A 27,980-nucleotide genomic window follows, 5' to 3' on the forward strand; every position below is an offset into this window, starting at 1 on the left:
GCAGAAAACTTGAACAACACTAGTAACCAAATTGATCTCGTTAACATTTGTAGAGCACTATTCCCAATGATTTTAGAATGACCCTTTTTTCAAGTTCATTGGGTACAGTCACCACTATGAACTATGTGTTGGGCCATAGAACAAGTTTCAATGAATGTAAAAGGAGGAAAATCATATAGAGAGTATTCTCTGACTGCAAAGGCATTAAATTACAGCTCAATAAAACCCTTGCTATAGCAACTCCACCATGACATGGAGACACTTGATGTTATGTTTGAATGTCAATATGATAGTGATCTTTAGGTATGATCAAAGAAATATTAATTACTCGCATAAAAGTGAAAGTCCCAGGGTGAGTAGTGGGGAGCACTGCTCAATCTGGGAGAAAGGGCAGAATATAAAGAGAGTGAACAGTGAGTGTGCAACATTATATAAAGGGAAAGTTCTGCCAGTATAAGATTTGAAACAGTTTCTACCCAGCATGAAACTTCAAAGAGACAGCAAGAGGGCACATGTGCTTGTGGGGCCTGTAGGTGGGTAAATACAGGAGGCAACAAACACAGGTAGGCAATAGGCTTAGAGTCGTCTAGCACCAAATCAAATGTCAATGGGAATCCAAGCGTTTTTGGACACTTGGTTATGGCCATCATAACCTCAAATCAAAGGAAAATAAACAACAAACTTTCAAAGATAAAATCACAAGGGAAATGAGTAGATATTTTGAGCAGAATGACAATGAAAATACAATATATTAAAATTTCTGGGATGCAGCTAAGACATTGCTTATAGAAAAACGTATACCTTATCAAAAAGAGAAAGGTCTGAAATCAGTGGCCTAAGTTTTCATGTTAAGAAATTGGAATTAGAGCAAATTAAGTCCATAATCTATAAAAGAAAAGAAATAATGAAGATGAGAGCAGCCTTAACAAAAGAGAAAGGTGATAGATAATGAAAATAACAGAGTAACTTTTTTGAAAGATTCAACAAAACTGACAAACCCTTAGCTAGACTAATCCAGAAATAACATAAATCACCAATATTAGGAATGACAAGGTGTTATCACCACAGGTCATATAAACATTAAATAATAATAATATTTTGAATAATTTTATGCCGATAAATTTGGTACACCTAGATGAAATGGAGAAAATTCTGGAAAAATACAATTTATAATAACTGATACCCAAAAAATAAATATTCATAACATCAGACAAAGTTCTTTGTATCATACAAAGTTCTTTGTATCAGACAAAGAACTTGTATCCAGAATATATACATATTTATAGATCTCTTACAACTCAATAAGAAAACTACCCAGTTTTAAAATGGTCAAAGGATTTGAAAGAACTTCATGAAAAAGATTTATAATTAGCCAATATACAATATAGTCATCCGGGAATTACAAACTAAAACTACAATAATTTACCACGACACATTCACTAGAATGACTATAATTTTTAAAAGTGACAATTCTAAGTGTTGGAGATGTGAAGAAATTGGAACTCTCATAACTGTGGGTGGTAGTGGAAAATGGTGCGACCACTTTAGAAAAGTTAAATACACACTTACTATACAACCCAGCAATTCTACTCCTATTTATTCAAGAAAAACTAAAACATATGTTCACACAAAGGCTTCTGCATGAATATTCTTAGCAGCTTTAGTCATAATAGCTAGAATCTGAAAACAACCCAAAGGTCAAATAATAGGTGAAACAATACACAAATTGTGGCATATCCACACTCAGCAGTTAAAAGGAACTGAGAACTGATACCTAGAGCAGTGTGAATAAATCTCAAAAAATAGTAAGATGAATAACAAGAACCATGCCCTATGATTCCATTTAATGGAATTCTACAAACTGCAAGGCCAATCTAGAGTGAAAGAAAGTACATCAGTGGTTGCCTCGGACCAGGGTTTGGTGTATTGCCCGGACAGAGGCATAGGGGAACTTTTAAGGGTGATGGAATTGATTGCAGGTGTGGTTACATGGATCCATACATTTGTCAAAATTCACTGAATTGTGTGCTTAAAATGGGTGTATTTTATTGTATATAAACTATAACTCAATAAAGTGGAGAGGAAAAAATCACAAATGAGGCAGACAATTTTGTAGGTAGTCTAACGACACTTTTTAAACAATTCTACCTCCAGCTGACTCTTGTCCAATGAGAGGTGAGTGGCATGACCCCCACCTGCCAATTTGCCCCACACCCAATCACCAGCTCTTATCTGAAAAAGCTGTGCATTATCAACACCGCAGGCCCGGGCCTGTGTGACTGCATGTAAGCGTCGTTCAGTTAATGACATCGCCCTTGTGTCCTGACTACCATGTTGAAAGATTCTTTTGCAGAAAGGCCCTACGTTGCTATGGCAATCACGCTGGGTTCTAGGATTTGTTGTATTTTATTTTCTTAGTGAGCAACATCTGGATATTTGCCCCAGACAAGGAGAATTCTTCTCTGCTGCTCCTCTCCTCCAAAAACCTAAGAAGCTAGTGAAAGATGTTACCCGCCCTCAAACAAGAGCCATCTAAAGGAGACTGACTCTTCAGCACAGCCAGATTTTGCATTTAACAGCCACCCTGACTCCCAGGAACCTGTTCTCACTAACCCCCAAGCAGAAGGACTCAGCTTCTATCCTTCCGCACCTGGTCACTTACCTTGGTCCTTGCAGCCAAGAGGAGTCTCCTCCCCTACACTTCCAAAGAAGCTTCAGCCAAGCCTCTGACACCAGGAAGAACTTGACAGAAGGATCTTTCAGCACCACAAATCCCAAGCCATACCTTGGCTCAAGGAGCCCAGAGAGGGACTACTGGGTGGCCGCTCTCACCAGTGATAAGAGAAAATGTCTGCGGGAGGCTGGGGGCGGGCCTGAATTCACCTGCTAACCGAAGCAGGTGGGAGAAGGATCTAGTGATTTGCTTTGTCGTAACTTAGGAGGAATCCACTTGAACCAAGAACTCACCCAAGATTGGGTTCCAGAGGTACCTGAGAAATTGTGGTGGAAACCTCTATGCTTTTGTTGGAAAGCCATGCTCAAGCATCTCAGCTGGTCATCCACAGGTCTGTTTCTGGTACCAGACTGGCTCCCCATGTTTTCCGTTCTTGCAGCAGTCCCTGAGTCATCTGCCCGCTTCCTCATCGGCGGCTGTCAGTAATTAGGGTGGCCATAAAATTTGTCATCCAAACTGGGACATTTTTGAGAGTGTAAATTGGGTGCTATTAATTATTACACTGTGACAACATGTATAAACTGGAATCATCCCAGGAAAACCAGGACATACATGATCACTCTAACAAAGACCCCTCCATCCCAAGGAGTTCTTTCAAAACTAACTGAAAAGTGACCGTCACCACACCATTCTCTTTGCTGCCCCCACAAAAATGTGAAGAGACTTTTCATTTTAAAGGTTTTATTTCTAGTCATTAGAGATAAATTAACAATGAGGGAAAGTTAAAAGAATATAAAGTTCTTAACTTTAAGGTTCCTCATCTGAATAGTTAAATTCACTAAGATGGCGAACTAAAATTTTATGGACTTTAGTTTTAGGTTTTATTCTTTTTCTTAATGTAAATGACCACTTACTGCAGATACATTGCATGTGTATTGTGGAAAATTAGAAAATGTAGACAAACCAAAACTACAAAACAATACACTACATGTCCATCACCAAGAGATTACCACTGCTGAGTGATGCTAGCAAAAATAACGGACCGAGGACCCTAAAATACTCTCCTGCAATAAAAGCAATGAAAAAATAGCAAAAATCATCAAATTCAACTTTATCAGAACTCTGGAAATTAAACGAAGGCTACAGCAATCCAAAGATCATTTATTCAAGAAAAACATCTGAATCTCAGTAAGAACTATAAGTTTTGTGATAATTTAACTTGCCCTATTCCCACATACCTCTTTCCAACTCCATGGTAGCCTTGCAACCCAACAGTCCACAACTGCAGTGAAAACCAGCAGCCTTGGCGCCATCAGAGAGGACAGAATGGAGTTGGATTTCCCTCAAAGCCTCCTTTACAAAGAATTTTCCTTATTTGACCTATCTGGTGTTCCCTGGGAGACCCCATTTGCTAGGCTGGCTTTATTTGACTGACTCAGGATTCCTCCAGTGCAAAAACTTTTTCCCCAGGACATTTGTCTTAAGACAATTAGAAGTAATTAACCTCACAGCTGCCGGTGTGATTGGATAATGGTTGGGGCAAATAATAGACTAACCAAAAAGCTTAAAAGAAAACTCTGGGAATGAAACATCCACAGGGGAGTTAAAAAGATTTGCATATTCCTGGGACTCCAGAAGGTCACTCGTATGTGGGGCTGTGCTTATGCCCAGGGCTGTGTGCACTATCAGCAAAGACCTTAAGAGCTCACTTTACGATCTTGAGCCTCCGCGCAAGCAGGAAGAGAAGGCTAAGGAGGATTTTCAACTACATGGCTGAGAGTTGAAGGTGTGCCCCAATATACACACTGGACTCCTCTGCAAAGACTGGGAGACCTATTAATCCCAAGCATTTGAAGAAATCTCTCTCCTATTATTAGCTGACCACTATGCTAACAGAGTGGAGACTTCGAGGGTCACATATAACAAAGAGTGTGAAATTTACAAACAATAAACATCAATAGCAATGACAAACCCTGGGGAGGGGAAAGAATCTGATTTACAGATTATATTCCAGATTGCCAATCTGAATTCTAGATTACCATATTATATTATTTAAAATGTCCACTTTTCACCAAAAAAAAAAAAAAATTATGACACATGAAAAGAAATATGAAATATGGTCAAAACGGGGTGGGAGTACAGAGAGAGAAGCAATCAATAGAAACTCCCTGAGGAAGCCCAGATGTTGGACTGCAAGGACAAAGTTTTCAATCAGCGAGTACAAATATGTTCAAAGAATAAAAGGAAACCATGTCTGAAAAACTAGATGAAAGTATGAGAATGTTGTCTCATCAAATAGAAAATATTCATAAAGAGGTAGACATTATAATTTTAAAAAAGAACCAAACAAAAATTCTGTTGCTGAAAAGTAATATAACGGAAATGTAAAATTCACTAGAGGGTCTCTAAAACAGATCTGAGCAGGCAAAAGAAAGAATTTTCAGACTTGAAAATAGCTCAGCTGAGCTTATCCAGTCTGAGGATTAGAAAGGAAAAAAATGAAGAAAATGAGAAGAGTCTCAGAAACCTGTGGGACACTATCAACGATTCAACAATAGTTGGAAACTTTGATAACCTACTTTCTACAATGGGTAAAACAACTAAACAGATTAGCAAGGAAATAGAAGACTTAACACTATAAACTTACTAAATCTAACAGACATACCCAACATCGGAATACGCATCTTTCCCAAATGGAGAGACTATATAATAGAAAGTAGACTTCAAAATAAGTCTTAATAAATTTAAAAGGATTGAAATCATACAGACTATGTTCCCTGACCAAAATGAACTGAAATTATAAATCACTAACAGAAGGTAATTTGGGCAATTCACAAATATTTGGAAATTAAACAACATACTCCTTAATATCCACCAGGTCAAAAAAAGATGTCACGTGAGAAATTTGAAAATAAATAACACAACATACCAAACCTTATGCAGCAAAAGCAGTGGTCATATGAAAAGTTACAGCTGTAAATAGCTACATTTAAAAAGAAAGAATTTTTTCATGTCAATAATATAACCTCCCATGTTAAGAAACCAGCAAAGAAGAGCAATCTAAACCTAAAGCAAACAGAAAGACAGAAACAATAAAGATTAGAGCTGAAATAAATGATATAGAAAATAGAAAAACAATTAGAGAAAAATATACTAAAAATGAACAATTGAAAAAAATTAGAGAAACAATTTTATTCGTTAATAGCATAAAAAATACTTAGAAATCATTTTAACAAAAGAAGTGCAAGACTTGTACAGTGACAACTACAATACCATTGATGAAAAAAGTTTAAGAAAAGAGACATCCTGTGTTCATGGGTTGAAAGATTTATTATTGTTAAGATGACAATACTCCACAAATTAATCCACGGATTCAGTGCGATCCCTATCAAAATCCCCCAAAATACCCCTTTCACACAAATTGATGAGGCGATCCTAAAATTCAGAAGGAAATGCAAGGGCCGCAGAAGAGCCAAACAATCTTGAAAAAGAACAAAGTTGGAGGACTCACACTTCCCTATTTCAAACTTACTACAAAGCTACAATATTCGGGGCTGTGTGATTTTGCCAAAAGGATAGACATATCGATGAATAGAAGACACTTGAGAGTTCAGAAATAAATTCATATTTTATGGTCAATTGACAAGGGTGCCGAGGTAATTCAGTGGAGAAAAAATAGTCTTTTCAACAAATGTTTCTGGGGCAACTGGGTACCCACCTAAGAAAGAATGAAGTTGAACCCTTACCTCATACTATATATATAATACATATTTACACATGTACCTTGTACTATGTATAAAAATTAACTCAAAATGGATCAAAGACCTAGCTATTTGAACTAAAACTATAAAATTCTTAGAAGAAAACTGGGAGATAAATTTCCATGAATTTAGATGAAGCATGGTTTCTTAGATATCACATCAAAAGCACAAGCAACAAAAGAAAAAAAGAGATAAGTTGAATTTATAGGTTGAACTAAGTGAATGAAGTTAGACACAAAACTCCACATATGGTATGATTCCATGGATATATATTACTCGTAATAGGCAAATCTATAGAGACAGAAAGTAGATTATTGCTTGCCAGGGGTGGAGAAAGGAGAATATGGGGCGTGACAACTAATAGGTATGAAGCTTCTTTTTGGGGTGATGAAAATGTTTTGGAACTATATAGTGAGTATAGTGGCACAACCTATGACTATACTAAAATCCTCTAAATTTTACCCTACAAAAAGATGAATTTTATGATCTACGAATAATATCTCAAAAAAGAGATACACTAGTGCTAATACTCACATTAATATCTTTTTTGATCTTTCTCTGTTTACATGTAATAATGTTTTAACCAAAATGACGTATTACTAAATATACTCTTTGAAACCTTTTTTTTTTAGTCACCTTGGCATTTCTGTAAGTTTCATTTTATTTAATCCATATTCAAATTTCTCCATTTGTTTCAAAATATTCTTTACAGCTGGTTTGCCCAAATCAGCATACAATTCAGGATCATACATTGTCTCTTGTTTTTTGTTGTCGTTGGATTTTATTTTGTTTTTTTCTTTTTTTTAAATTAAAGTATAGCTGACATACAATATTATATTAGTTTCAGGTGTACGATATAGCGATTTGACATTTATATGCCTTACACTGTGATCGCCACAGTAAGTCTAGTGTATATCTTGTTTTGATGTCTCTTAAGTCTCTCTTTCTTTTCTTATTTAAGTAGAGTTGGCATATGATCTTATGTTGGTTGTATTAGTTTCAGGTGTACAATAAAGTGAATCAACATTTTTATATCTTACAATGTGATTACCCCACTAATTCTAGTAATCATCTGTCACCGTGCAAACTTATCACAGTATAATTCCCCGTCACCTTTTTCACCCATACCCCATCCCTCTCTGGCAATCATCCCTTTGATCTCTGTTTTAATGAGTCTTTTGTTTTGTTTTGTTTTGTTTTGTTTTGTTTGTTCCTTTTTCCTTTTCCATCACACTGACTGTTGAAGAGGTCAGGTCAGTTGTCTTGCAGAATATGCTACCCTCTGGACTTGTCTGTTTGCTTCCTCTTGATATTGTTCAGCTTGTTCCCCCATCTCCTGTTTTTCACATAAAATGGAAGTTACATCTAAACGATATATTCAAGTTAAACATATTTGGCTAGAACATATCGGTTATACTGTATATACCATATTGGGTCACATCAGGAGACCCACACTATCTGGTTGACTCTCTTGGTAACACTAGGATTGATCGCAGGATATGAGCGATGACAGCCTGACTCCTTCATTGCCCGTTTTTTCACCTTGCCACTGGAAATCTGTGATGAGTTGCTTTGGCACTACACAAGTGTCAGCTCAACAACAACCATTCACCAAACAGTGTTTTAACACCAACTGAAAGCACCTCGCCTGAAGGAATATTTTCTAGTTGCTTCCAAATGATTGTTTTTCTTGCCGTATAATCCTTCTACGTTTATTTGCTGGCATCCTTCTGGCAGAGCTTTTCCTCATCAACTAGGGCTATTAGCTTACCTTGAAATTCAATTCTCACTACAAGGGGAGAATAGATGCCTTGGAGAATTCTCTTCATTTAATTACCACTTTTCAGGTTTGTTTTGTTTTGTTTTGTTTTTTCCTTAAAGTAGCATTCACTGACCCCATCATTCTTCCCTCTGCTTTCTCTGGATCTTCCTTTCAGCCTGAAAATGTATTCAAGGCCTCTCATCTGCCCAACGTTGATCCATTTGCCATTTCCTCTCAAGGATCTCACTAACGTAGCCCCTAACATTTCCTAGAACTCAAAAGGGCCCATTAAGACAAAGCACCCCATAGAATACTCACGGGATTACCCAAATCGTTAGTTGAGTTCTTAGGGCCTACAGAAATGGTCTAAGCATCCATTTCAACAAGACTAACTCAACCACTTAGAGGCTGGTCTTCTTCTTCCTCCACTCTGGCTGAATCCGAGTCATTGCCAGACTCATCTCAGCTCTGTTCTCTGAAAGTATGGTTCCTAACCCCCAACCTTTGAGAGTGATTCCTAAGGTGAATAACCACAATGGCAATGAATCGTGGTATGGGAAGCTGAGAACTGTATCAGTAGCAGAGGCCAGATTTCCGAAAAGGAGAAAAAGTCCTGAGGAAAGACCCTGCACAGCTGCACCAACCGTGGGTCCAAAGCTTTTTTCCTCTACAAAGAAGATGCGAGTCCACAGCAAGATGGGCTCAGATCTCGAGGAGCAAAGGCTGACTTGTGCTACTTTGTCCTCAGCCCATGCTGAGTGAGGGTGCAAACAAAGGGGAACAGGGCCTCACTGGCAGGCTGAGTGAGAGCTGGGAGAATGAACACCTCAGCAGCCCCTGGGGTGCACGAACTGACTGATGTATAAACCAGAACACCGATGCATTCATATACAAAGAGGACACTCCTTGCCAAATGGACCAGATGTTCATGTTGACTGGTCAGCGCATTCTCTCCTGTTGGAAAATCTACATGGAAAGCCAAATTATAATCAAGAGATTGTTTGTGAGCATGAAATCAGAACAAAGGGAGGGAATTGGATGAGATCTGTGGCATCCACAGGGATATAGGGTGGACTGCATATTTGTGTCAGTGGTCAAAAAACAACTCTTTCCCTTGACAGGGCTGGAGACATAATGACAAATGTTTGTTCCTTGGCTCCACTTTTCAGCACTCCCTACAGACCACCCCCCTTCTGCTCACATATTCTTTCTTCAGCTGTTAAGGCCATTGATTAGGTTACAGCTTTCCTCCACATTCCATCATGCCTTGATTAAATTTCCAGGCACCGCTACATCCTGTTTCTTAGGATGACATTTGCAGACATCTAATCACATCCATTGTGTGCGGTTTTCACTAGTTTAACAATCACAGGATAACATTTATTTATCAGTTTGGGAGATGCCACACCATTGTACCCTATGTACTGATACATTAGAGAGTGGCGGGGCGGTAGGGAGATTTTCCTTGTTTTGCTCCCCCATGTGCTTTCATGAGCACTGTCACAGAATTTGATTCATTTGACAAATATTTATTGTGTGCCCACCATATGCCAGGCATCATACTAGGTACTAGGAATATAAAGAATGAGATAGGGTATCCCCGTCTTCACTGATAGGGTAGTGAAGGAGGCAGGCAAGGAAATCACCCACCACAAGACAATGTGCCATGGAAACATTTAGAAAGAGTACCTCCAGAAGTCTGGGATGGGGGTAGAGAGGTTGGTTAGGGAAGGCTCCCAGAAAGAGGTGATTTCCATCTTTATCTCAAAGGATGAATAGAAGACAGCCAGATGAAGAGTGGGAAACCGACTTTCCACATAGAGAGAAGAGCAGGCACAGAGACTCAGAGGCGAGAGGCAACATGGCGTATTTGAAGCCATTCTGCACTTGAGAATGACTCGACTACTTGCTACTTACAAGAGATTGAACTGAAACGGTAGACAGAGAACAGAATTTCAAAGGTTTGTGTGTCATGCTAAAGAATATAGATTTTGAACCTAAGACTGTGAAGAATCACTGAAAAGATCTAAAGTCCACTTTGTCTAAAATTAATATACCCAGTCCAGCTTATTTTTTTTATTGTAGTAAAATATATATAACATGACATTTACCTTTTTAAGCATTGTTAAGCGTGTATATACCAATCCATCGTCTGAGCGGGCTCATTTATCATTGGAACTGCAAAGGGATAGCCACGTGAAACAGCTTCTCCTCATCCAGGAGAGGTGGAAGAGGGCAAAGTGGGAGGGATGATTGAAAGCCCAGAAGAGCACAGACAAGGATGCAGCGGCCCAGCTTCGGGCACCTCACGACCCCTCCTTCTCTCTCAGAAGTACAGTTCTTTCACAGAGAAACACCTGCCTAAAATTCAGGGGATCTTTGACAGGCATCCAGACACACTACTATTTTTACTTCGGCAGAGGAGTGAGCCAAGAGAGCCATGCATTGGAAGCAAAGCCCCAAAAAGATGATAAAACAATTACAGAGGAGCAGGCAAGCAAAGCTGCACATTTGAAGAGGCATATGGAATTCCTCGAGGCTGAGAATGAAAGATTAAGGAAAGAAAATAAACAATTAAAGGCTGAAAAGGCCAGACTTCTAAAAGGCCCAATAGAAAAGGACCTGGACGTAGATGCTGATTTTGTAGAAATGCAGAGTTACGGAGCTTGCCGCCACATTCAGAAACTACTCCAGCCTCTTCAGCCTGGCAGAAGTTACAGCAAATACTGGGGAAGCCAAAGATAGTCCAATACTCAGTCTTCCTCCCTTGGATTTTCCATCCCCTGAACTTCTCCTTATGGAGCTCTCTGAGGATATTTTGAAATGACTTATGAATAAGTAAGATGGAAGGCCATAGAAGAAGTGAGAAGAGGAAATAATATGTTTAATCCAGAATAAAAGGGGTGAGGGGTGGACTACATGTAAGGGTAATCCCGGAGATGCCTCATCATCTGGCATACCGTGGAGAAGAGACATTGCCAGGACTTGAAAAACTGTCGCTGTAAAATATGTCACATTACTGATATACTGACTTGAGCTAATGACTCCGGACTTGGCAGACACTAAACTCTCAGAGGTTCACTTTCTCTTGATACAAACGAAATGGCTACCTGAAATAATTTTTTTAAGCAACAATTACGTTTCTTATCTTCGAGGTTAAAATGTATAAAAGCATGTTATGTGTAATTAATTTGTAATGCCATAAATGATATTGCAAAACCTAAATAATACGGTGGGCTGATGGGGCTGCCTTGTATTTGAAACACACTTTCTGTCCTACATTGACTGTATGCATTTTGTTACGCACCCTTCGCTTGTTTAATAAGCTGTGTAAGACACAGAGTTTTAGATGAAACTGTGCCACACTTTGCGCTACTCATAACATAATGATAACCTCAAGGCTATCTAGAGAAATATTTAAATTTTCATTTTATGAGGAATCAAATTATTAGTTACATTTTTTAAAAAAATTACCAGTTTACGTAATTAATCAGGGTACATTTTAAGCTGTGACTTTTGCGTTTATTGCGTAATGCATCAGTTGAAAATACTGAGGAAATATCCTTCTGCTTTTAATGATGCATGAGTGGAAGTAATGCTAGTTGGTTGTATTTGACTGTAAGAAATTGATCAAGTAATTGTGTTAAAAGAGTAAAGTGAAAATTAAAAAGTACCTTCACAGAAACATCTAGAATAGGGTTCGACCAAATTCCCGGGTACCGCACCTAGCCAAGCTGACACATAAAATTAACTATCATAGGCTCCCAGTTATTCTAAGCTGATCCACCAGCTCAAACTCAGCCTTTAGGAATTTGTAAAAATTTTGGCTGATTTCTTCTTCCCCATTTCTGTGGTAGTTACCTTTTCTTCAGCGCTCTGCCAAATGGAAAACAGTCTGGTGTCTCTTCTCAGCAGTGCTTGACCTTTTTTGGAATTTGATTCTATGGTTCCTTTATGATCTTAGCTCTCCGAAGGGTTCAAGAAAACTTACAATTTTGTAGATTTTGATTATTCATATTTTTTTATCGGTAGAATGGGAGCGATGTCCCTTGCAGCTTTCTGCATCCTAAATGGAAGCAAAACTCCTCTGGTTTTTACCATAGGTAGGATCTGGATTACTTAAAAAACCATGAAGGACAGGAATTATACTGGCAGAGTCTAGTACAGGGGTCGCAAGTTGGTAGTCTATAGATTTCACACGAAAACCTACGTTTCCAGACCATTTTGAGGAAAGCGAACGTCTGACACACTAGAGCCACGTTTATTGGCCTTTCCATGGGGCAAGGGCTCTCCAGCTGTCCATGTGTCCAGGGTGACACTGACTCCTCCCCCATTCCCTTGGGGAAAACCATTCTGATGTGCAGGTTAGTTCCTCACAGTCCCCTGGGTCTGTGGCAGAGGAGTGTTCTATGCCCCAAGTGGAATGTGGTACCGAATGCCTTGGGCTCAGTCGCAGCTGGGAAAAGAGGTCTTTGATCTCCCCACGTGGGACATCATACATCTTTTTTACCAAAGCGAGGAGGCTCTCAAAAGTGGCTGCAGAGCTGCACATGTAGGAAGACTAACCCCATCAGGCACGTGACTAGGATGCCATTTCTTTGTTTCACCAGAAAGTAGTGTAGCCGGTGATGGTCCCAAAGAAATTCTGAGAGGTAAGTATTATTCCCCTGGGAGGAGTTGCAGGAATGGTTAAGGCCGTTGGGCCCAGACCATGAACTTCATCTCCAGCCTAAGCTAGAGGCATGCAAGGGTCAGCCTTCCACACAGAGAGTGGTGTGCTCCTCCCTTGGTCACATTCCACCACCAGGTAGAATGACACTAAATTACTACCAGAACTACAGAGACTTTATCACAGGGTGATAAAGGGTGGGGCCTGTGTATCTGTGGGTTCAGTGCCTCAGGTGTAGCTCCATTTCTGGGGAGCAGGGAAAGACCAGAGGACTGGACTGAGCTGGGCAGAATTGTTTCCTTCAGCATCTGGACGTGCACATCATTTAGGGAATGAAAAGAAACGAAGCCAAGGAAGAGAGCCAAGACCATATTGGAGAAGCAACATCTTGAGACAGGTCTGAGGGGAAGGTGCTGGACTCAGATCAGGAAACCAGGCTGACAGCTGAGAGCGAGAGGATGGAGAGCTAATTAGATGGCGTGGGCTGGACAAGAAGATGGATTCAGGATGAAGGAGGGTCCAAAGGGTTTTAGGCTCAGAAGAGGGCTAGCCTGCTTGTCTCCTTAATGTCCACTGACCAAACACAGGAGGACCTAAAACGCTAACTATCCTTAAACCAACCGCACTTACCTATCTGGGACTCCCACTAATTCTGCGGAGACTAAAAGCTTTTTGGAACACATACAGGGTTAAAAAGAAGGCATCCAACAAATGGAAGTTCACAAGAGCACTTCTAACTTCGTGAAAAATAAGATTAATCAGTGGAAGTAGGAACTTTTAAAGAAAAGAATCAGAACTTCTTCTCTTACGAACAAAGCTTAAACCTCTTAGCAATTACGACTCTGATTGCAAGGATCTTACTCAAGTGCTTGGAGAGTCTTTTACTGCCAAGAACGGGAGAGCTGAGCACTTCAAATAGTGGAATTACACAGAATTCAGCTCAGGTCTAAATTGGCCCAGACAAACACCGTAGACAATCTTCAGGCTGAAGACAGAATCAGGTTTTTTGTTTCTTAGGGGGAGAATGTTTTTATTAAAGAATAAAATTAATTCATAGTCACTGAAGAAAACCTTCAGAATACACAGAAGTGTAAAGAATAAAACAAATATCCATATTCCATAATTCAGAGATGGTTCACATTTTAAATATTTTAAATAAAATTTTTTTGCGGATACCTATTTTTTCCCCCACGCAATTCAGGATTATATTAAATTAAAAATTATTTCCAGCCCTTTCCATTTTCTATATCAGGAACAGTTCTCCTTTGCCTTAATTATTCCTTAAAACATGCTTTTTAACAGTTTCATAATATTATATTTTATGGATATGCCGTCATTTATTTTAATCATTTTTTAACTGATGATCAATTAGGTTGTTTTCATTTTTCTTCATTTTAAATAAGATTCCATTAAACGTCTGTGGCCATAATCTTCGTGCATCTCTCTGATTATTTCCTTAGGAGGAATTCTCAGAATATTAAGATTTGAGGGCTTCTCAATACTCACTTTAAAATTCCTTTTCAAAATGGTCACACTTCTTTTTATTCACACTAACAGTTATGTATGAGCATGACACTGAGCATTACCATTAAAAAGAGAGAACACAAAAAACCTTTGTCCATTTGGTAGTTGAAAAATGTGATCTAGCTGTTTGGTTTTGTATTTCTTTCACTGTAGATGGGCATTTCTTCATACAGTTATCGAATATTTTTCTTCTATGAAATATCTTTTTGTGCCATTTACCCACTTTTCATATTGAGGGTAAGAACCTTGCTTTAATTTTGATGTTATATAGTTTTGCTGTAGCAGGATCCAAAAGGAATCGTAAAAAGAAGTTTCGTGATGTTAGAAGCCTTTTTTATTTATAGCTTTAAGCTTTCCAAGGATTCCATTGAGGCAAGATGTGAAGGACGTGGGAGGCTCTTCTAGAGCACAGTTTCTCAAGGTATGGCCCTTGGACTTTGTGCATCAGAATCAAAGGGTGGAAGCCAGGGAATGGGTATTTAAATTACGGATTCCTAAACTCCACTCCAGACACATAGAATCGGCATTTCTGACAGATACAAGAACCCACATTTCTATAATCAATCCGTATGCTGTTGTTCTTTAATTTGATTAACACATTACCATTCATCTACTCAGTCCCCCAAGTGAGAAAAATTATAGCCATCCTTGATGACTTCTTATTCCTTCCATGTCTTATCTCTTCTCATGTATGTAACTTCATTTTTTCAACAAATGTCTTTAAATCTCTTTTCCTCTCTTTCTCAACATCTCTCAGTTTAGTCCCTTTTTCTCTTCCTCTCTTCTTTTCTTTCTCCCATTTATTCTACCCATAATGTCTATCATCATTCCACCCTCACAGAGCACTGGATAAGCATACATTTTTAGTAGTGTGTCTAGAAGTTTCTTGCTATGCGAAAGGTTCTAGATCAATATCCTTCCCACCATTCTCCTTACAATATTTTGCAGCTCCTAAACTCTTCCTGTTGTAGTAGAGAAATGAGAAATTGGGAATTTTAGAGAGGCCAGATTGGAGAACACTAGGGAAGTTCAGACAAAACTCAGTAGGCAAGAAAGTACAAGAGACAGCTGTGGCCAGTTTAAGATCCTGGAGATCAACCAGCTGTGAGTGACAACACTATTCAAGGTTTAGCCCTAAGGTTTGAGATGCTGAAGTGTCTGAGAGGACAGGGCATGTGAGACCGTGTTGGAATAGGCCGACCGGAATAGGTCGTCCGCACAGACTGTAAAATAGCTCACATGTATGCTATTATTCACAAGCAGAGAGCCAGCGAATATGTACAGCTCCGAGCAACCTTTCTCCTGGCCCTAGAAAAACAACTTGGAGCAAAGGACAAAGGGTTACTGTGTTGTTCCTACCGTGTAAAAAGGAAACAAAAATTTTGATGGATTTGGTGGGACATTTTGAAGCCAAGTCAAACTGTGTGTGTGATTGTTTTGTAAAGGTGCTAGGACTTAATTTTCAGATCTGGAATAAGAACAGGTGGTGGCTGATGGCAGGAGTCACAATGGTTTCCATGACAACGGGATTGGGTTTTAGTCATCCTCCCATCCTCCACAGAACCTACTGCAGCTTTTCTCATAAGGTGCTTATTAAATATTTGTTAAATGAATGATGAATCACAGAATGGCGTGTGTACTTTGTAATTAAGGCTGCCGTTCTCTAGCTAGCTAAAAGCTTTTAAAGCAACACTAATTACTCTATTTACACATGGTATTTTGCATAATTTGCATATTAACTTAACCTGAAAATAATAAACTACAGATTCCCATTCCTGCTGTACAACCCTGTCCCATATCTATGCCCTATGGTCGAAGAAGTATCCCAGGTGTTTAAAATGGTTTTAAAAGGTGGTGGGGGTGTGAGCGTGTGTGTGCCCTGTGCCGCATTTGTTTTTCCACATTTGCCAGAAACACTTGTTTCTTCTCCCCCGGCTCTCCAGCCCCTCCCCCTCTCGGGCTCTGCGCAGCCACCCACGCGCAGGCGCCAGCCTGCCCCTCCCCCGCGCCCCTCTTCCCGCGCGAACGCTGGAGCGGGCTGGGCCCAGCCAGAGCACAAAAGACCTCGCTAGCCGGCGTCCCGCGTTGCCCTTGGCAACCATTCAACGGCGGCTAGCTCACCCTTGACCCTGCGAAGAGATAGTAAGCTGGGCCTCCATTGGCTGGCCTGGGAAGGCAAGCCAATCGGAGAAGAGGTTGTAGGGAGGTGGCTGAGCGAGGTTGCGAGGTTGTAGGAGTAGGAAGCTAGGGTTAGAGGTAACTGGTGAGGCTAGAACCCCGAGCGTGGTCGGTTGGAGCAAATATGTCTGTCCGGAGGCACATTGGGAATCCTGAGGTGAGGGCCAGGTCCGGATCGGACAGGCGGAGGGGGGTGGGAGCACCGGAAAAGGCTCCACGTGGGCAGGGAAGAGCAGCCGGCGACTTCCGCCGCCCGGAAGGCGGGAAGCGGCCGGCGTGAGGAGGGGTCTGAGACCCGAGGGAGGCGGGGCGGGTCTAGGGGACGCGGAGCCTAGTCAGTTATTATATAGGGAGAGGCCACCATCCTGCACATGCTAACTGTACTGTCGCCAAGAGGTGCAAAGTGCGTAAAGACACAGCCCCTTCCCTCAAAGGGCTTACATTCTAGGAGAGGCAGTTACAAAACATAAGTAACATCCGAATGAAGCCCCAGAACATTAAAGGAACAAAAGCAAAAGGAGCCATCACTTCTGACTGTGGGGATACAGAAAGAGCAGGAATAAGCAGACCAAGCCATTTGGAAAGGACGCAAAATGTGGCATTAGTTTTACCCCATCCCTATAGGACTTTTTACTTTCTTGTGTTTTTCACCCCTAGTGCACTGCTGCATTTGTGGTCATTTAATTTCAACCAATGTTTATTGGACTGTCACCTGGAAGCAGATGCTAAAAATACAGAATAAGCCAAGGCCTTTGTCTATTAATAAGTTTAGTCTAGTGAGGGAGACTTGCAAACAATTTGAGTACAGTGTGGTTGGGGAACAAGATATTACGAGAGCACAGAGGAAAGATAGCACTGAAACGACAAGGTTATTAGGGGAAGAAGCACCTCCAGATAGAACAGCATGAGTGGAGTTGAAAGAGATGTGAAACGTGGGAGTGGACGGTTCCCTGGAGAGAGGCAGGAGTAAAGTCTGGAAGGGCCTTATGTCCTTTGCTAAATTTCTTGGCCTTAATATTGAACAGGAGTTGCAGATCGTTTCATCTCATGATGGATAACTATGAACTATGTTGAGAAAGTTGCGAGGGTGAGTTTAAGCTCTTTAGGAGAGTACCATAGAGGTGGGGAATGTAGGTGTGGAAGGTGGCAGTTTGGCTGCTGCATATTTGTCTTGTCCGCTGCTCAGAGTTCGAGAAGCTTTTGAGTTTGAAATAAAGGTTGACATGGTCAGATTTGTATTTTAGACAGATGGCTGAGACCCATCGTGGAGAATGGATTTGAGAAATCCAAGACTGGGGAGAAGGAAATTGGTTGGGTGGTTATGGTAAAGACCTAAAGTAAGGCCACAGAATGAGGGACAGAATTGAGAAATATTTAGAAAGTATCATCGAGACTTCAAGATTAGCTTTGAGAAATGAGAGAGAGATGGATGGCTTACGTTCCCAGCTTAGGCTACTCGTTGATGTGATGCCATGCTAATGGGTTCAGGAGAATGGGTGAAAGCAAAAGATTGTAGGGGTAGAGGAGCAGGGATGCCCTGTGTGAATATAGATTTGTATCCTAGTTAAAGCTGTTCAGCTTACTCTCTTGTTTTAGTGAAGCACAATTTCCAGTAGTTTCTTGAGAAAGTGCATAAGAAATAAGTTTTTTGTTTTTTGTTTTAAATTTATGTCTAAAACATTAGACGTGTTTAAAAATGTTATTACTTTGCCTTCACATATATTTGCCTGAGAGTTTGACTGAATATAGAATTCTTGGTTGGAAATCATCAACATTTTGAAAACATTGCATTGTGGTCCTCTAGCATCCACTATTGCATGGAGAAGTCCAAAACCATTCTGTTCCTTTGTATGTGACTTGAGTTTTTGAAGCTTGTAGAATCTTCTCTTTGTTCTTAGTGTTAGGATGTTTCACAAAGATATCCCTTACTCTGAGTCTATCACTTGTTTTGGTGAGTACCAGAAACTTATGTCTTTCTGTTACCTGTAAAATTTTCTTAAATTATTTTGTTGACTTTCTCCCATTTTCTCCATCCTCTCTTTCTTAATTCATTATTATGATGTTGCTTGTCTATGACTGGTTCTCTAATTTTCTTAAATTTTATCTTCTGTTTTCCACTTCTTTTTCTTTTTGTTCTCTTTGGGAGATTTGTTTAACTTTATCTTCCAATCCTTCTATTGAGTTATTAATTTCTGCCACCATGTTTTTCATTCCAAAGAACTCTGTTTTAGACTCCGATGTCATTTTTAAAAACTTTTATTTTGAAATAAATATAGATTCACAGGAATTTGCAAAAAATCATGCAGCACCACTCCCATGTGTCCTTCGCCTGATTTCCTCTAATGATCATCTTCTGTATAAGTATAGTACAATATCAAAACTAGAAAATTGGTGTTTGTGCAATATGTGTATAGTTCTAGGCCTTTTTATCATGTGTAGATTTAATATAATCAAGATTTGCACGTGTAGATTTGCAATTAAGATACAGAACTATTCATCGCTACAATATCTCTCTCATACTACTGTTTCCTAGTTGCATCCACTTTCCTTCCCCTCATTATCCTAACCCCTGGCAACCACTAATGTATTCTTCATTTCTGTCATTTTGTCATTTTGAGAATGTTACATAAATGGAATCATGCAGTATGTGACCTTTTGAGATTGGTTTTTTCTCACTTAGAATAATGTCCTTGAGACACATCCAAGTTGTTGCCTGTAGCAACAGTTCATTCCTTTTTATGCTGATTAGTATTCTGTGGTATGGATGTATAACAGTTTATTTAACCATTCAGCTATTGTAGAATATTTTGGTTGCTTTCAGTTTAGGACTATTCCAAATAAAGATGTGAAGTTTTGGGCACAATTCTTTGTGTGAAGTTAATTTTCATTTCTCTGGGATAGATGCCTAGGAGTACAGTTGCCGGGTTCCATGGTAAGCTTACCTTTAGTTTTTTTTTTTTAATAATTTGAGTATATACAACAGTGGTATACCATATAGCCTAGATATTTAGTAGGTTCTATCACCTAGGTTGTGTGGGTGTACTCTATGATGTTTACACAATGGGGAAATCGCCTAATGATGCAATTCTCAGAATGTATTCCCATTGTTAAGTAGAGCATAATTGTACAAGGTTTTGTGTGGATGTGTGCTTTCATTTCTCTAATAATAGGTTTTTTAAAATATTTTTCCTCACATTGCCCGTTTCCTCTATATTTCTATTTTTCTTTTTGTTTTGTTGGAGATGTTTGTATTAATAAGCTGCCATAACAAAATACCACAGACTGGGTGGCTTGAACAACACAAATTTATTTCTCATAGTTTTGGAGGCTGAGAAGTTCAAGTTCAAAGTGCTGGCCAATTTGGTGTCTGGTGAGAGCTCTTTCCTGGCTTGCAGATGGCTGCCTTCTCACTGTGTGCTCACGTGACCTCTTCTTTCTGTATGCATGAGTGGAAAAGGAGCAAGCTCTTTAGTGTCTGTTTTTATAAGGACACTAATCGTATGGGATTTGTCCCCCACCCGTATGACTTCATTTAACTTTAATTACCTCCTGAAGACCCTTGTCCAAATACATTTCCTTTGGGAATTAGGGCTTCGACACATGAATTTTGGAGGATACAATTCAGTCTGTAGCAATGTTCTCAGAGTTCTTTCAATCCTGAAATGTTAATTGATATTTTTGAGTAGGAGACTTAAAAATGTGATTGGGATCTCTCTATTTCAGAGGGGCTTGCTAATGATGAGCTTAATTACAGGAAGATCTCACTGGACCATGATTTGGGGACTCCTCCCAAATCTGTACCTTCAGCTCTTTCCTCTCTTGCTGGTTATTTTTTCTCGGAGAACCCCACTCCTGAGAGTAAAAGCCTGGTTGAATTCCTGGAGGAGTTAGGGCTAGAGACTGTATCTCAACATTAGTATGCATCATTTACTTAATACCCCAATTTTCAGTAACGATATCTCCACCTTGCCCTGTGTCTGGAGACCTCCCAGTCCAGAAACCCTTTCTAGGGAACAAATCTGTAGATACCTGCCATGGCGGGGAAGAGACAGTCACTCCATGGCACAGAGGGGAGAAGGTTTTGGATATCCAGTTGCTTCTCAATCAGCCTTCAACCAATCTTCCATATTTCAGTTACTCCTTTTATTTCCTTCTTTGGGAACTGGGGCTGTCAGTTCCTAAGCCTTTAAGAATTGTTCTTGGCTTTCCCTTTGATTTTCTTGAGTCCATTAAGTCATTTTCACTTTGTTGGTATGCTCTCTAGATTTCAGAAGTCTATTGCTATCACTTCTCCCACTCTTCTGTCTTATCCTTTCACTGGGGTTTTACAGAGCTTTTGGAAAGAAGTGAAATTAGATCCACTTGTTCAGTATGTCGCCTTCACCCAGTATCATGATTTGTAATTATTTTATTTGCATGTTTGTTTCCGGCACACTTACAGGAACATAAGATAGGGTCTTATCTGCATTATCCCACTGCCTGAGACACAATTAAATATCTGTTGAATGAGTAAAAGGATATATGCCTGAGCTGGAGAAGTCAAGGCCGATGTTCACTATTTGGAAATCAGCAGCATATAAATGCAATTAAACCAAATGTTTGGCCCACAGTGAAACTATAGACTGAGAAGATGGAATCCTGGGGAACACAGTATTTAAGTGGCTGACAAAGGAATGATCCATGTGTCATTGAAGAATCAGGGGAGAGAGATATCACTGAAGTCAAAGGAGTGAAAACTGAAGAAGGCGGGGGCTATATAACAGTGTCATATAGTACAGAAAGGGCAAGGAAGTTAAAGACTGATAGGTGGCCATTATACTTGGCAATTAGGGGATCTCTGATGTTGATTAGCTGCTACAAGAACCATGACAGAATGATGGGGACAGTAGCCATACTGTAATGGATTAAGGAGTTAGGTGTTTGTTTTTTCTCCCCCAAGGAGCTTAGCTAGAAAGGAAAAAGGTATGGAGGATATTCCAACTATATATTGATTTGTCATGCATCATCTCCATATTTCGTGACTTAAAACAATCATCATTTTATTATCTCATGGTTCTGAAAAATTGACTAGACTCAGCTGGGCAGTTCTCGGTTGGGATCGTTCATGTGGTTTTGCAGACAGACAGAATCTGGGGCTAGAATTATCTTGAAGGCTTCTTCATTCATATGTCTAGCAGTCGATGCAGCCTGTTGGCTGGGACCTCCTTAGTTAGCTGGGGCCGGCAGCCATAGCACCTACAAATGGCCTTGTTCATGTGACTCGAACTTTCTTCACAGCATGGTGACGAGAACAAGTGTCCCAAGAGGACCAGGTGGAAGCCATATTGCCTTTTATGATCTAGCCTCAGTAGTCATATCATATCACTTCCATCCAGATTCAAGGGGAGGAAGCATAAGTCCCGCCCCTCTGTGGGAGGAGTGTCAGCATCACAGTGTAAGTGGAATGGGACATTCTGTTGTGGCCATTTTGAAAAATACAGTAGGCCACAGGTGGTAGCTGTGGGCAAAATAGAGGCTGCTGTATGTGTGAGCATGGGTCATGGTGATTGAGATCAGTAGACTCTGACCAGATAAAACTCCCATTTTAAAAGCATTCTTTCTAAGGCCTGTTTTAAATGTGAGATTGCCTTAAATGAGTCTGTTTTTAAAATTGATGTCTACTCCCTTCATTTAATGGACTTAATGTTTACAGAGGAGATAAGTAGAGAAATTCTGAACAAAATGTATAAGGTAGTTTTTAAAATCCTTTAAATGTAAATATTACATTTGTTGCTATTGAAATCTAACAACCTATTAGAATAACAGTTCCATTTTAAGAGTTGGGAAGTAAGAAAAGTTCATTCATTTATTTATTTTATTTTATTTTATTTTTTTAATGATTCGTGATTCAGACGATCTCATTTTTTTGGTGATTTTCTTTCAGAAAAATCCCATTGTTGACTTCTCATTCTTCTCCCTTCTCCAACATCCATGTATTCACAAAGCCCACTCTTACTTTGTATATGTTAGTAATCTGCCAAAATACTCTTGATTGTGGCCACAGAGCTCAGTACTTTTAATGTCTTCTCTTGTCTTCAGGGCCTTGTTCAGATACTTAGTCTCCATTTAGGGTTCCCTTCTTGGAGTCTACTTATCCATGTCCAACCTTACACCACAGGATTCCATATACCTGTGGTTCTTAACCATTCGGGGGTTATAAACTTATTTGAAATTTGGCGAAAGCCAAGGACCCTTTCCCCAGAAAAATGCACAGACACTCGAAAATTTGCATATACTTTCATAGGACTCATGGACCTCCTAAAAGCCATCGGTGAACCCCGTATTCAGAACCCCTGCTAGAATGAGGCTGTACAGTACAGTGTGTGAGAGTTCAAGCTCTAGAGCCAGACGACCCAGTTTAAATCCAGGTCCACTACTCTTACCAGCTGAGGAGCCTCACGATCCACTGCACCTCTATGCCTCTGTTTCCTAATATGTAAGATGAGGATAATAATATTTACCTCCCAAGCAGTGATGAGGATTAAATGAGATAATGGAGGTAAAATGCTTAGGGAGTGCCTGACAACAGTTAAGTGCTCAAAAAATGCTAGCAGCAATTACCTTTATTATTGTTGCTGTTCTTGGACGTTCTCCAGCAAATTTGCTATTCTTTACACGTGCTTTTAAAGAGGCTTTGCTAGTAAAATTTTCTCCACATGGAATGCTTTTTCCATCCTTTTCCCCCATCCTTTTATCTAGAGAAGGTCAACCGTTAAAACACAGTTCCGTTGCCATTTCCACGAATTCGCCCTTATCACGCCCAGTGTGTGAGCTATCTCTTTATTTGACTTTCTTAGAGCCCTTGACATCTGTACTGCTCACCTAGCACTAGCATGCACACTGCATGTTGCTCAGGTCTCAAAACCATCTTCATCCATTTGGCAGTCCTTACTGCTCTCACAATGTAGCAGGTAAAAAGATCTACAAGGTAGAGCCCCTGTCCCAAGTACAAGAAGTGAGAAGTGTGCATGGTACAAAGTGCTGTGACAGTCCAGGCAGGGAAGAGATTTCCCTCTGACTGGGGCCTTCAGAGGGGTCTGCCAGGCAAATGTGTTTGTGCTGGGTCTTGAAAGCTGAGTAGAAGTAGCTAGGATGGGGTGGGTAGTCAGGGCACTATCTTTTGGCCCTCTTTAAGGTATGAGCTCTCAAAGGCATTTTTGATTGCCCTCAAAAGAGCCTGTAATAAAGAGCCACAAACATCAACTTCTCTCTTCTCCCGATGAACTTCATCACAATCACCTATCTAAATTCTTTATCTTTAGTATATCCAAAGCTGACGCTGGCACCTGAGCTCTGAACCTCATCTTTTCCCAGTCCGTTTTCATACCTTCCTGTCTCATTTTCATCCTCTCTTATTTAGCCCATTAGCCTTTAAACATCCTCAAATCTCTCCTTTCTTCTAAAAACAACAAAAACTATTCCTTAGCAACTCTCAAGGGGGGAAAAAAAGACCATCTGGCTACTATCCTCTTCTTTACCTCCTCCCCCCTCGTATACTCAACCTGCTGTTTTTGCTTCTGCTCCTGTCAGTTTACTGTAACCACATCCACCACGGTCATCAACAATGTCCTGGTTTACTCAATCTAAATTTACTTTTCTGTTATTCTCTTACTTGACTTGCATTCTCGTTTGCTTGTTCATATTTGCTCTCTTGTTCACTGACTTGACAGCACCCATCACTGTTGACCGTTCCCTTCTACCTGAAACTCTAATTTTCATGACCCACTTCTGGCTTCTTGTGAGTCTCATCCACAGTGCTTTTCTCCACCTGACCTTAAATGGTGGTGTTTTGTTTGGTTTTTCTCAGTCTACACACTCTCCAACGGTGATTTTGTCCATGCCCATGGCTTCCCCTTCTGCCTATAGGCAGACCACCCCAACTCTTGTGTTTTCTAGCCTTGATCTCCAGGCCCAAATAGCCAGCTCACCTCTTCCGTTTTGGATAACTCAGATGGCTCATCCTCAACACATCCCAAACAGAACACATCACGTTTTCAATATATGCTTCCTTAAGTCCCTTTTTGGGGAAACGGTATCACTGTCCTCCTCCTGTTATGCCAGTCAGTTTTAAATCACACTGATTTTACATCTTCACATTTCTTGAAACTGCCTCTTCCTCCTCAACTGTACTGCTACTTCCTTAGGACCACAGATCCTCTTAGCACAACCGCCTCTTAACTGATCTTTGTGCCTTTATTCTTGACTGTGATCCTATCAGTTCTCCAGAGTGCTGCCAGAGTGATCCCTCTGAAATGGAAATGTAAGCCCAGCACTCTTCCTCAGACTGTCTTCAGTGACTCCCCGTCATCTGCGCTAGGGCTTCTCAACTTCAGATACTGACTTTATAGATCAACTTATTCTTTGTTGTGGGGACTTTCCTATCCTTGGAGGATGTTTAGCAGCATCCTTGGCCTATCACCCAGTTCTGACAATCCAAAATGTCTCCAGGCATTGACAGTTTTCCCGGGGGGTGAGGGAGGAGGAAAATTACCCTATTTCAGAACCAGGATAAAATACAGGTTTGTTAGCATGGATCCAACACCCGTTATGACCTACCCGTCTGCCTCGCCTCTCCAACCTCATTTGACTCCTGATGGCCCCCTGTGCTCCAGGTCTACCAGTTCCCTGGAACCCTGTAGCTCTCACACACTACTCCTTGAGCTTGACTAACTCCCTCAGATTTCAGTTTATAAACCACTACCCCACACCCTGAAACGGTTCTTAACTCTTGGTGTGGATTAGGGGCTAATCTTACATGCTCCTGTTGTAATCTTACATGCCCTCTGCTTCCCACTCCTTGTGCATCATGCAGTGTGGCATCCGTTTGTTTACTTGTCTTTCTTCCCACCATTAGTGAGAACTGGGTGGCTAGGACTGTGTTTTTTTCTCTCTGCCCTCAGCACAGTGGCTAACTCCTAGTGGGCACCTAGTAAATGTCGACTGAATGGTGCTCAGTAAGGCTTTGCTGAACGAACAGTCCCATTTGGAACAGCTGCTCTCTCAGCTCTTTCACTTTCCACCATTCCATCCTGTTTATGTAATTGAAAAAAAGCCAGTTGGTCAGTAGGTCAAGAAACAATCATCCCGAAAGCCAGAATTTCAAGGAAAAAAGTATGGCAGTTCCATAAAATCTGTGGTACTTTGCCTAGAGTGGAGCACAAATAGTTTTATGTTGTGGTTGGTACTAGAAAGTCAGGAACAAGAAGTTGGACCAAAATGGGAAAATGAGAAAGAAATACTGCATTTTTCTACCGCAGCATATGGATTTCTCATTAGTCTATGTAAGGGAAAACCGGGGGCGGGAAGGGCTCAGTGACTGCAGCTGTCCACACTCCCCCCATCATTCTACTGCCACCACACCTGGTCCCCGGAGACACCCTCACTTCTTAGCTATGTTGGCTTAGGTATGGACAAATCCCCCTGATTCAGCAGAGACTAGCCTGGAATTTTTCAGAAGAAGCTTTGCTAGGAAACTAGTGGGAAAAACAAAACAAAAGTAAAAACAGGAAATAGCATATAGAAATTACAAAAATACAGAGTGAAAAAGGAAAAGAGGGAAAATTCTTTGCCTAATTTAACTATATCCTTGTATTAGCTTTTCTTGACACAATTTACCAGGCACATGGTTTTCCTGGGTTCTTTTGTTTGCTTTTGTTTTTTTGTATGGTTGGTTTTTTTTTTTTTTTTTTCTTTTTGCCATGATATTGCCTTCTGGGGAACTTGTCCTAAAGTCCTCCTTTTTAGTCTTTCAGTATTTTCCTTCTCTCACTTAAGAGTCTTCTCCATCTTCGTCTAGGAAGGAGTTGGAATTGGCATTAGAGTCACTTTCTCTTCTAGACAGCAGGTTGCTGCTCAGATGGAGAAACCTTTCTCTAAATAAGAGCTTGAGTTCCACAGACACATCTGAAGACCAGTGCTTAGCATCCACAACGAAGGTTTTACTTGCCTGGGGTGAAATGAAAAACACAGGCTATGTCAATGAGTTTTTTAATAACACAAAAGGACTGACCTTTTTATTCCAAGATTTTTTCTTTCTTACTTTTTAGATATTAAAAGAGCAGATGGTAGTTGTAAGTAATTAACTACGTGCTGTAGTTACGTATGTTTTCAAGGGCAAGCGATACAGGTTTTAAAGTTTGATGTTCTCTTCTAAGGAACCACTAGATAGCTGATAGCTGTTGTACTGCAGTCTTCATTCTAGATATTGATTGATTGATGGATTGAATATCAATAAATGTACCTACTATGTACTAGGTTCTGGGTGAATACAAATTTGACTAAGTTATTGTCCCTGCCTTCAAGGAAATCCTAGGATAGAGAAGAAGGTCGAGATGTAAACGGTGGCACAGGGTATCCATGTTCTGGGAGCCAGGGAGAGGAAACTGCTCAATTCCGCCTGGGACAGCTTAGAGGAAGTGAAGTTTTCTCCAAGGACAAGTTGGGAAGAGGAATTCTAGGCAGACTTTGCTAAGACTGGAGACCTGAATGAATGTGGCACGCTTGGGAGCATGTGGGCAAGTGGCAGAAGATGAAGCTGGAAAGGTATTACCCGGTTTTAATTTCATATTCCACAGCTACCTATGACTGAACATATGGTTTTCATACTTGCAGGCCAGAAAAACCCCTGAGCAAGAAAGCTATATTTTATAATGTCTTTATTCATTAGTCTCCCTTCACTTAATGACTTTTGAAAATGCCACTGAAATTAATAATGGGAAATGTCTTGTGCTTAGATTCAGAGTTCACTACCAGAGAATAGGACAAGAGAGATCCAACATAGGCATTTTTGCTGACTGTAAACTTACCCTGAGCCCATGATGTGCCCCAGCTGTCCCGAGAGCAGATGCCATCATAGTGACATCTGTGGAGCCTCAGACTCCAGGCCACTAGCAGGAGAGGCCTGCCAAACTGGGTCCTGGCCTGACAACATCTGGACACGATGCTCAGGTCCGGATCTGCATGCCACTTTTTAGGGGAGATGTAGATAAAATCTAGAGGGAGTCCAGAGGAGACAGCCTACAAACCATCATACAGAGAGTGAAATGTAAAAGGACAAGATTGCTGCCTTCGGTTATTTTAACTGATTTTTCGAGGCAGAGTAGGGTGGCTCATTCAGGGCTGCAACAATGGACTGGATGGAAATTAGGGGGAGACCAATGTGGGCTCAGTGTCAGAAATAATTTTTAAGAACTTTTCTCTAAGTCCTTATTTTACGTAGTGCTATGAGATTATTTTGACAAAATATGGGAATGTTTTGACAGAAACAAGATAACCATCTTTACCTGTGGTCTTGCTGTTGTGAAGTCTTATTTTGAGGAGACAGTTGGACCTCTAGAGCTCCTTCCATCTTTAAATTCGACAAAATTTTAGCAT

The 27,980-nt window shown here is 40.3% G+C and overlaps 1 protein-coding gene and 1 pseudogene across 7 annotated transcripts in view; both read left to right on the top strand.

Annotated features, from left to right (window-relative positions):
• Positions 1 to 10,297: 10,297 nt before the first annotated feature.
• Positions 10,298 to 11,024, top strand: LOC120601054 (nuclear receptor-binding factor 2-like; annotated as a pseudogene).
• A 5,396-nt stretch (positions 11,025 to 16,420) lies between these two features.
• CEP41 (centrosomal protein 41) overlaps positions 16,421 to 27,980 on the top strand; it is a 42,336-nt gene continuing 30,776 nt past the window's right edge. For 2 of the 7 annotated variants that reach the window (XM_039860574.1, XM_039860572.1), the window contains exon 1: positions 16,436 to 16,725. Coding sequence is in view for 5 of the 7 variants with exons in the window: in XM_039860572.1 (XP_039716506.1) it covers positions 16,693 to 16,725 (33 nt within the window). In the remaining 2 variants the exon portion in view is untranslated. Of the gene's footprint in view, positions 16,726 to 26,909; positions 27,150 to 27,980 lie in introns of those variants that run through there. The other 5 variants (XM_039860571.1, XM_039860568.1, XM_039860577.1 and 2 more) reach the window with 5 other exon arrangements.

Source organism: Pteropus medius, unplaced genomic scaffold (genome assembly GCF_902729225.1).
Source record: "Pteropus medius unplaced genomic scaffold, Ma_sr-lr_union100, whole genome shotgun sequence".
NCBI lineage: Eukaryota > Metazoa > Chordata > Mammalia > Chiroptera > Pteropodidae > Pteropus > Pteropus medius.